The sequence below is a fragment of the Alnus glutinosa genome, chromosome 7, assembly GCF_958979055.1.
Source record: "Alnus glutinosa chromosome 7, dhAlnGlut1.1, whole genome shotgun sequence".
Classification (NCBI taxonomy): Eukaryota; Viridiplantae; Streptophyta; class Magnoliopsida; order Fagales; family Betulaceae; genus Alnus; species Alnus glutinosa.
The window spans coordinates 29,374,457-29,385,766 of record NC_084892.1 but is presented as its reverse complement, the minus strand read 5'-3'; the positions used below and the strand labels follow the sequence as shown (position 1 = coordinate 29,385,766).

Sequence of the window (11,310 nt, the reverse complement as noted above, 5' to 3'; positions counted from 1 at the left end):
ACCGACCAACCACTCTTTCTCCTCCTCGGCCACCAATCCTTCAAATAATCCCTGCTTCTCACAATCCTCTCGTTTCCAATAATTTGCCAGTTTCCCCCAATTCAATCATCACACAGACACCCACAACTACACATGCATAAAACCATGCACCGTCGATTGCCTTAAATAGCCTCTTTACGCATAGCAGAGAGAACAATTGATTTAACGGTGGAAAGGGCTTTAGGGCAGAATTTATCATGGAAAGTAGAGGATAAGTGGGCAGTGGCCATTCCCACAAGAAGTACTAAGAATAAAAGGTAGACTTTTGTAGAACGATGGGAAGCCATGAGTAATTGATTTCGTGTGAAGAACGAAGAAGAAGAAGGCTTTTCGCTTGCTGTGTGGTGAAGGGCCCAAGGCAAGAGAGTTGTCATGTATTTATTTATGAGCTCTACTACCATTGACTACTAATTGTATGCATTTTTCTCATGCACTGGTGACTGGTGAGGCGGTGTCTTCTTGTGTTTGTTTAAGTTAATGGTCGATACTCAATAGAAGGGTTCATGGGTGCACCGTGTGTAAAGTTAAAGAGAATGAGAAGAGAGAGCAGGGAAGAGGAAGAGAACAAGAAACAGAAGGTAAGAAGAAGAGAACACTAAGGCAAGTAAAGGACTACATTTCTGCAGATTTCATTACAACTTCAGTTACAAGAGTGAGCAATATATAGGCTCATTAAGGGGAGCACATCCCGTGAATCATGCAGTAAAATATAGAGGAAAACATATAAATAATGAAGAGGAAATCAGGGATGAGATTCTGCAAGTCATGCTGTCAGGCGGCTGAGGAGAATCCGGAGGAAATCAAGGAGAGGGAGTAAGTTGCCGGAGGATTTTCTTCTTATCTGAGGATTCTTTGACAGAGGATATTTTATCCTCTAACACCGTGCATGTACGTGTAGGTTGGCTGTACTTTGCTCGACAATGGTCTGGTCATTTTCATTAAACATTTCGCCCGTAATTAAGCTACTGTCACTCATGTTTAGAGTTGGTAAAGGATGCGTCAATTTTGGATATTTTCTTAAAAGAATTAAAGAAAAAGAGATTCAATTCAACGATTGATTTAGAGAATATAGTTTTTATTTCTATTTTTTATTTTTTGTAAGTAGAGAATAGAGAATTGACTTGTAGCATCTTAAATACATTTTTAGTCCCACAAAGTTTATGTACTCATAAAAATTAAAAGAACCACAAGTTTCATATTTAAGTTTTTGAAAGTGACTACCTCTTTGGAGAGACTCCAAAGATAAGAATCTTTCAAATAAGTTGGATTTTTATTAACAAATATCTCTCCCTCGTTGGATTTTTATTACCAAATATCTCTCTCTCTCTCTCTCTCACCATATCTACACACACACATATGAGTATATTAAAAAAAAAAATAAACAATATATAAATAAAAAAATAAAAAAACTAAATGTGACCCATAACGTGGGTCACTTAGTGTTTTTTTTTTTTTTTTTCCTAATAAAAAAATGGGGTATATTTGGCATTTTGGCATCCTATGTTAGGATTTAGCAGAAAATTCTGACATACGAGTGAAATCAAAAAGGGCTGAAATATGGGATATTAACATTATAAATTTGGATAATTCAAGGTCAACATTGTAAAGACTATGAAACTTCAGGACTTGCAGCGGTGGTGGAGGTTAAGTGAAGTTTCCTTTTAATAAAAAGTAAGTTGAAAATAACCAAAATTTAATATATAAAATGGTTTTAGTATGCCTAACCATATCTTCGATCCAAAATTTATGACTGTTTTTGGTCGTTTAATGTTGATTTATTTCGATCCGCCAAACCATATCTTCATATGGAGAAATCAAAAATTGTTTGAATTTAATGAATTCCTCTAAACATTTCTTCTTCTTCTTCTTTTTTATTATTAGGGGTAATTATCTTTTCCCCCCATGAACTACCAAAAAATGCGCGATGCCCCCATAAACTACCAACTCGACCAAAATAGAGCATTCAACTATCAAAGACAACCCTTTTCCCCCCTTCCCTCAGTCAAAGGGGTTAAAACAAACGGTCAACAGGTCACGTGACGGTCATACGCCGCTTTACCCTAATTTTCTTCCTATTTTCCCCCCATGAACTACCACCATCTTCCTCTTTTCCCCCATGAACTACCACCATCTTTCAACATGCCCCCATGTAAAACGGCACATGACCCGTTGACTGTTTCTTTTAACCCCTCTAACTGACAGAAGGGGAAAAAATGGTTGTCTTTGGTAGTTGAATGCTCTATTTTGGTCGAGTTGGTAGTTCATGGGGGCATCGCGCATTTTTTGGTAGTTCATGGGGGAAAAGGTAATTACCCCTTATTATTACTATTTATGTTTTTTTGGTATTCTTTGCTAAGACGTTTTCGCAAAAAAAAAAAAAAAATTATAATGCAATCATTGAAAAAAGTGCAAAAATAGGAAGAGAAATAGTCAATAACAATGACAAGCGTAAGCACTTACTATTTGGCTCGTTTCAAATAAGGAGGACATGCACTTAATTAGCAAGATTTGAAGATGATATTATATAGATTTGAATATAATATGTGACCTTCATTATTTTTTTTCCTCTAAGCAATCCGTGTCTTTCATATAATAACGAACGGCGCCGTCATTCTTGAACACGCACAAAGCATACCCTAAGTACCTTGACTCAGCTGTTGACTGTCCTGCAGTTTTTTCTGATCTGGCCGCTCGTGCCAGTGAGTGGGCTAAGGTTCCCCATCTTCACCATGGCGTTCGCGAAGTCTGTACCGAAAGTTGCCGAGTTTGCGCTGTAATTATTGACTTGAGCGTCTGTGGAACCTCCATTAAAAAGCACTTGATCCGAGTGCAGTAGACCCTTTTTATTTATCAAGTTCGTGAAGTAAGTATTGTCAAAGGTTGTCGGAGTAGTGACGTCAAGAGGGGAAAGATTGTCGTCTCCTCCGGTGCTTGGACATTGCGATTGTAGTGATGTTTGGTACGAGGAGTCTATGTTGGTTTCGTTGTATGCCCTGCGCCGGAAGCTTACGCACCTGGCTTGGCCTATTGTGTGAGATCCTGAAGAAATTAAACAATGGGGTTATTCAGTCTCTTATTGACTACCGCAGAATTTATTGACATTTAGATCCACCTGGTTAGAATATTAGTTAAGTATGATTAAGTTCATCTTTTTTTATCAATTTAAGTTTTCGGAACAAATGAATCAAATGATTATTTAACGTAATATATATGAAAGCAAAATGTTATATATATTTGTCATTTACTTTTCATTTCAATAGCTCAATTTAAAATTTGAGCCAACTAACAAAGGAGAATGTTATAATATAAGTTGGATGTAATTAAATTCATTATTTCTTATCGATCAGTTTAACAGATAAAGATCCTTAACAATTTTGTTGTTCAGATTATTAGCAATTCGAAAGACAAATTGCTAAGAATTTGAATCATAATTTAACCTTTTTAGAATAAGTAATATTTTAACGCACCTGATAAAGCCACCAATTCATTGGCAGTGAAACCCTTGTTTGAGAAGGCACTGATAAGGCCACTAAGATCCAATGTTGGAGCAGGGAGGTCAGTATTAGCACCGCTTTGACTTGAGGTGGTGGAGTCTCTTCTGCCCAACTGAACAGTCCAACTAGGTCCTCCCAGCTGAATTGACCAATTCAATATTATGGGGAAAATTACACCAAATTAAAGAACATGATTTATATAACATGGAAATTGAAAACTTTCTTTTTTCTTACAGCGACAACAGAGTCTCTCGCAGCAACGGCTAAAATGTCAGCACATGACACAATACCAGCGCATGCGGTCTCCACTTGAGATTTGACGGTGTCTATTACTTCGAATCCCCTTAGTGAATTATTGTTGGGCCCAGCTACTTTCTCTCCATCACTACCATCCAACAGTACAGATGCATCGCATCCCTGTTACATAATCAAACTTGTTATTTTCTTTGTTTCCAAGAAGCCTATTGTCTATCTCACTAATAAAAATATAAAAACAGGTTTCTCCTTTACATTATATCATAACACTTTAAATATATATATCTCAAATACATTAACAAACCAACTTAATGCTTCCACACTTTATGGCTTTATGCTTTACAATGTGAATTTCTTTTGGGTAAACAATTTTATGATTTTATATATATGGGTCGTGAAACGTACAATTTAGAAAATTGAAAAAGGAAAGCGTTACGTTGCAAGGATTTTACATTTTCCTTTCTTTTCACTCGTGCTTTGAAAAATAGGAGTCAAAAGGAAAAGTAAAAATAGATGAGAAATAAACCATTCTAAGGCGGCACACTGTTATTTATGACTTAATTAGCTCCCACCCCCTCTTTAGTCATGACTCATGAAGACTCAAAGTAGTACTATTCTTGGGAGGATTCTGGCCTCTTTTAATTTGACAATGTTTTTTTGGATATTAGTGTTTTCTTTTTTTGCAAAAAGAAAAAAAGAAAAGAAAAGTGAAAGCATTAATAAATAAAAACTTTTTTACCAAAATAAAAAGGATTCCAAATCATCCACCTGTCTACGTTGCCATTCACTATGTAACTACATGCACTCACACACACATACACAACGCATGCAGACATTTGCAGGTAAGAGATTGACGAATTCAGGAAAAAAAATTTAGGAGGAAGTGAGAGATGAGATGACTTGCTTGAACAAAACAGTCATGAAAATGAAGACGGAGCAGCGATGCGCCCATGCGTGCCTCTGTACTCACAGCAGAGTCAATAGCTGATTTAATGGTGGAGAGGGCATTAGGGCAGGATGTATCGTAGAAAGTAGAGGATAACTGGGCAGAGGCCATTCCCACGAAAAGTACTGAGAATAAAAGGCACACTTTTGTGGTTGTGTGAATGGAGGGGGCAGAACGGTGGGAAGCCATGACTAATTATGACTTCGTGGAAAGAAGAAGAAGAAGGAGAAAGAAGAAGAAAAAGCTTTTTCCTTGGTGTGTGGTTGAGGCAGGAGAGTAGCCATGTATTTATAAATGTGCTCTACCATTCACTTGTATGCATTTTTCTCATCCACTGAGTCAACGTTGTGAACTGAAGATCGAATACAAAATACAATAAAAATGTGCGCGTATATATATATATGATAAATGTTAGAGTTATTTCTAGTATTTTTTTGGAGTTTTTTAATGTTGATATGACACTTTTTTTTTTTTTTTTTGATAAAAATTGGAGAGAGAAATCAAGTTGTAGTATTTTTCTATTAAAAACAGGTTGTCATGCCAGCATAGAAAGACTCCAAAAAAACACTAAAATGAGTTCTAGCATTCCTTATATATATATAAGGGTTCATGGGTGTAGATCGAGTGGGTTGGCTGTAATTTGCTCGAAAATTGACTGCTCACGATCATTGTCATTAAACATTTCACCTGGAAGCTACGGGCACTAGTGCTCGATCAGACTTAATTAATGTTTTAGGGTAATTCTAAATATTTACAATTTGATCAAAATTCAATAGTGATCAATCACACGAGTAATTTTAAATATACATTAACTTTTCATCAAGTGTCCATAAAAAAATGAGGTGACTTTTAAAATCATCATTTGATCAATCACACGCACAATTGTTATTTTAAAAGCAACTTCATTTTTTTATGGACACTTGATAGACAGTTAATGCACATTTAGAATTACTCTAATCGTACGTCCGATGGTGATTTTAAAAACCAACTCATTTTTTGATGGATAAAAAAATTAACTTTCATTACTCTTTCTTGAAAGAATGAAAAAGAGATTCAATTGAATGATTGGTTTAGAATAGAGTATTGACTTTTATCAAAAAAAAATAAATAAATAAATAAATTAATTAATTAAAATTAAAAAAAAAAGGGTAAAAATGTATTTGAAAAACTGTTAATATAACGAATCAAGAAAAGTGTAAGCCACACCGTATGCACTACTGTTACCCTAATTAAAAAGATTAGTCAATTTAACTTAGGTGGTAATCCCTTTCATGGCGTTGATCTGCTTTACGAATTCAATTATTAGTAGAAAAGTATTATCGAAGCAAGCAGATCCATATGCTTTAGGGAAAAACGTGTCGGCGCCAAAAAGACAAGTTCATGTGTTCACGAATTCAGGCACCACTGGGGCCGGCCATTGTACTATATTATTATTTTCCACATCGGTCTTAGTTTCGTAACTATTCTAATTCGGTAAGAAAGGTAGGGGTGACCGTCGGATAAGTTGGTGTTGGAATTGGTATTTTCGACTTCCGACCATACTTGCATGTAAAGTCGGGTAATTATCCGGCTTTATTCCGCCTAAAATTATTTTTCAAAAAAAGCGGATAATTTGGAAAAGTCAGTGATTTTCAGTCTGTTAAATCGGTACCATATGCAGGGGCAGAGCCACCTTAAGGCTTGGGGGGCCAGCCCCCCAAGCCCCAAGGTTCTCCCCTCAAAAAAAAAAAAAAAATTAAAAATTAAAAAAAAATTAAAAAAAAATTAAAATTTTACCTCAAAATTTATTATTTTTTCTAATTTTGGCCCCTCCCAAATTTTTTTTTTTCCATTTGGGCGCCCCAACTTGGGGGGCTGGCTCCGCCCCTGACCATATGGGTTTTTCCGGTGAAGGGCGTGCAAATTACCTCCAACGAGATAAATCTTCTTGCTTAAAAGAACCGGACATGCCTAAGCTTTGAAGTGGATCACAGTTCAACTTCTTCAACTATGAAAACAATTTAAACAAAACAATGGCAAAAACAAGTTAGTTTACCTCATCAACAAAAAGAAGAAAGAAAAAATCCAAATGTTATCAAAACTTTGACAAGAAAACGTCGATGTTACCTCGATCAATTAATATTTTCATATGAATGCTGGAACGTACACTAGAGAGAGAGAGAGAGAAAGGCCGGGCGTGGCGTGGGCGACTGAGAGTGATTCTAGGGTGTTTTTTTAAGTAGGCGACAACAGAAGGGTTAGGGTGCTGCGTGATTTGTGAAGGATGAAGTTGTGAATCCAGGGTTTTCGAAAAATATGAATATATAGTCACCGACTAGACAGTAAATTCGAAATTACATTTTATTCCGATTATTGAATTTTATTTTATTTTTTGGATGGCGGTCAATGGGTTTTCAGTAATCGGATAATTTGCCCACCCCTAAGCAAAGGTTTCAATTGCATAAAAGACTTCCCTTCTAAGCCACTGCTTACACCAAATCAATGAATTCAGATGATATTGCCAAAATATTGAGAAAAAGAAATGTATTTTTGTATTTTTAATTTTTCTATCATTCTCTTATTTTATTTTATTTTTTAAAAAATTAATTATTAAATTTGTAAGACTTACATGTAGATCCTATGTAAATTTTTAGATCAAATGATTAATTTTTAAAATGGAAAGATGGGAGAAGAACCCAAGTGTACCAAATATCATGTCTCATTTTTTGAATGTTGTGTACCATGTACATTATTAGATGTAATTAAATAAAATCTTGATCATAAAAATATTCGAAGATGACCTTGATTTGACTTGTGCTGCTGTATTATAGAAATTTTTAATTATGAAAGGAAATTTTTTGGTTATTTTTTTTATTATATTTTGCAGGGAAAAAAAATAATAAAGGTCAATAATTTCTTTAATTAGTTTCTTCTAATACTTCGTTCGTTTCAACGTAAAATGGTTTTTGGAAAATAATTTTGGCATTTTCTAGTGTTTGACGGGGACGAAAATAATAGTCAATCGAAAAATGATTTTCGTTTGACCAAAAAAACTTAGTAAATTTCAGAAAATGAGAATCAATTTCCTCATAGGACAGACGCATTCGACCATCTTTTAAACGATATAGTCGATCTTCATGTTCAAGCAATTGACCACCACTGGAATCTGGCTGGTGTCAAAATCCGACAACGTTCGGCCACTATTGTCGGATTCCGGCCACCTTCGACGGAATCCGGTTAGCCCAGATTTCGGCAGTTGGATTCCAACCAGAATGGTTGGATTTCGGCAAAAAATAGCCAGATTCAAGCCACTTTCGCCTGTATCCAGTCAACTCAGATTCCAACGAAATTTTTCGGATTCCGGTAACACTAGTAGGAATCCGGTGAAAGTTGCTAGAATCCTGCCGGTCAGTGACAGAATCTCATCACTGATAATTTTTATATTATTTTACATTAATATTTATATGTTGTGAATAAAATTGATTTTTATAAATTAATATAATTTAATGAAAATATAAAAAACTATTTGTGATTACGTGTCAAATACCGAAAAATGTTTACGACGAAAAATATTTTTTTGAAAAATAATTTTTCAAAAATTATTTTACGATAAAAACCATTTTACGTCGAAACAAACGAAACATAAATCATCAATTATGACACTGTGTATCAACTACATCGATCGACTTGAACAATTCAAGAGTACTTTGGCTGAATTTTATATCTGATTGTGTTTAATAAAGAAGGAGATTGAAAACAATGACTTCTATCTGCTAGCTTTGATCTGATTCAAGTGCATATGGTAATTACTTCGAAATTAGGTAATTCCTATTATGGTTCAGATTACCAACAGTAGGTTCAACGAATATTGAAAACGAAATGAAAAAGATCGTGAACTTATCTGTAATTCATTGTTTGTAACATCGATCTTTCTAGTTTTGTTAGCTGTTTGAAACTGTTTAATGGTCAAATCGCTTAGCTTTTTTTCTTTTTTCTTTTTTTTTTTTTTTAGAACAACGCTTATCTCAGTGTACTGTGTGTTCGATCGTGTCATCTAGTTGATATGGATAATGGTCAAACACACATGCAATATAATAAATGTATATATATATATATATATATATATATATATATATATATATATATATATATATATATATATATATTTTAATAATCTACGATCCCGGACAGATGGTTACCAGCTTCTTCTTCTTTTTTTCATTTTTTTTTTTTTTAACTTGATAGAAGAGTACATAATTAACATAGTGATCGATACCAATTAACATCATTACATGCCGGCCCTAGACTTCCGTACTCATAAAAAAGATATGATATGCTTCTTCTTCCTCTACCTTAATCTTTTTATTTTCTTTTCCTACGTACCCTCCCCCTCTTATTTTGATTTTTTTTTCTTTTGTTTGTAAGTGTTCTTCAACCAGATCAATAATTTTAACTTCTCTGCTATGCATCCGTCATGCTGTGCCGTTTATCTCTTTCCTGGCAACTACTGCTATTTGTTAGTTGTGTTTTTGCTTTAAATAAGAATTTTATTCTTTTTTGATCTATTTCATAGACGATCTATGGGATGAAGATTAGTTAAATTATTTCTCACGGCCTAGATAGTTCAGTGTGAGCGATTATCTCTTACGATCGGTTTAAATAAATTTTTCTAGGATATTTAGTTACCATTATCTTAGATCTAGTCTACTCATAGCAGATATACTTTTTAACTATTTTTTTACATGAGTTAGTAGAAGATGAAAGTCTTAAATAACACTTTATTATAAGAATATTACTTGTATCTATAATTATGTAACCTCATAACATGTTCCTATAATTTTACAAAATTTTATATTTTATAATGTAAAAATTCATGATCTTATATCAATGAAATATATAGATCTTTCGATAAAATAAAAAAATAAATAAAAAATTCTCATAATCACATGCAGTTAATAAGTGTCATATTCAAGTTCGATTTGCACAGTTTTTTTTGTTAGATCACCGTTAAATCTCTTTTTTAAGAAGCAATATCCAACACGTAATGTATCTATTTAATACGTTATTATTCGTGTTTCATGCTGACTTTCTACTGCCCACCAGCTGTGACGGGTTAATGTAGTAGTATTTGTTTGGCATGCGATTAAGACCACTTAATTAAACTTTTGATTATCATTACAGAAAGATACGCTTTTAGGCCTTTAATTATTCAACTATATTCGCATTTGTCAATCAAGGACGTTATTATGTCATAATTGTGTTACCTGCAGGGACTACATATAATTGGAAAAGCGTGAGACACGTTCAACTAAAAAGCGAAAATGCCAATAATTTATTATGAATTAATCAAATTCATGTGCCGAAAATATAGACCATACACACCGGACAATTAAAGTGCATGCTGGAGAACAAGAATAATATTGCATGCATGCAATCCGAATTCAATCACAACGACCCAATGTTTGTATTTTAGTTGGAGGTGAAAATCCGTGTTTATGTATTGGGTTTGAAAGGCGACGAAATATGAGTATAATCTTATATAAGTTAACCTTAATCTAATTTACTTAATTAAACTGATCAGGCATCTCAATCTTAATCTGCTAATTTCGTATTAAATTTAAGTCAAATTCACGGATTGTATAAAAAATTGTGGGTCATAACTTTAGTTTTGTACGTATGGAATCTATTTTAAATGTACATGTTCTTTTCTTAAAAAAAAATTATCATTTAAGCAGGCATGTTAAAACTTACATAATACCTCCTATCTTAAGCTTAATAAATGATATATCTCATTTAAAGGATGATCGAATCACTTTCAAAAGCTTTCTCTCACCCTAAAATTAAAGGATGGTCAGCCACCTTTTCATTAACTTTTGAAATTGTCCCGACCACCTTATCACTTGCATGAGATTAGTTGTACCATGATATATATTGAAGAGGTTGTAGGATTGAGATAATTGGATCATTCTCTTACGAGCATTTGAGGGTAGACTAATTTCCCTTTCATGCTGAAAATTAGTATGACAAATATCTCTTCAGTAGACATTCAAGTATAGTCGGAGCACCAGTTCACAGTACACAGAAAAAAGAAACCCCAATGAACGACCAATCCTAACGAGAATTGGGCCGGGATTCACTCTCTTGTCCTGTGCACCCATTAATTAACGATTGACCTTAAGCACACCACGACGCCACTAGCTACCACCATCACATCCTCTACAATTTCCTGATTGGCTGATTGCGCTCTCGATCACTATAATGACTCATTTTTTCTTTTGTAGATTCCAACCATTTTCTATGCTTCCAAATTCACTAATTCCGTGTATATGCTTCCAAATTCATTGCTTCCAAAAACATTAAATCTTGATAAAGCATATTGTAATTTGGAGTATATACCTTTGGAGCTGTACCTATATATGTATCCAAAAAGCTAAATCCTCTGCAATTACTCATGAACTAAAGACCAATCAAAAATGGACGATAAATAATATTAAAAACCCAGATTATTGCCTTTTGGGTTTGTCGGTTACGTTGAGTGCCATTCTTCAAATCAACATGAGTATATATAGCAGCCAGATAATAAATAAAGAAACTGGA

General features: G+C 34.0%; 1 protein-coding gene across 1 annotated transcript; it reads right to left on the bottom strand.

Moving 5' to 3' along the window:
- Positions 1-2,436: 2,436 nt before the first annotated feature.
- LOC133873959 (cationic peroxidase 1-like) lies at positions 2,437-5,008 on the bottom strand. The gene is made up of 4 exons (XM_062311769.1): positions 4,693-5,008; positions 3,768-3,950; positions 3,507-3,672; positions 2,437-3,078 (listed from the first exon to the last, which is right to left on the bottom strand). Exons 1-4 carry the CDS (start codon positions 4,921-4,923, stop codon positions 2,690-2,692), a joined length of 969 nt encoding a protein of 322 aa, XP_062167753.1. The 5' UTR covers positions 4,924-5,008; the 3' UTR covers positions 2,437-2,689.
- Between the last annotated feature and the right edge of the window lie 6,302 nt (positions 5,009-11,310).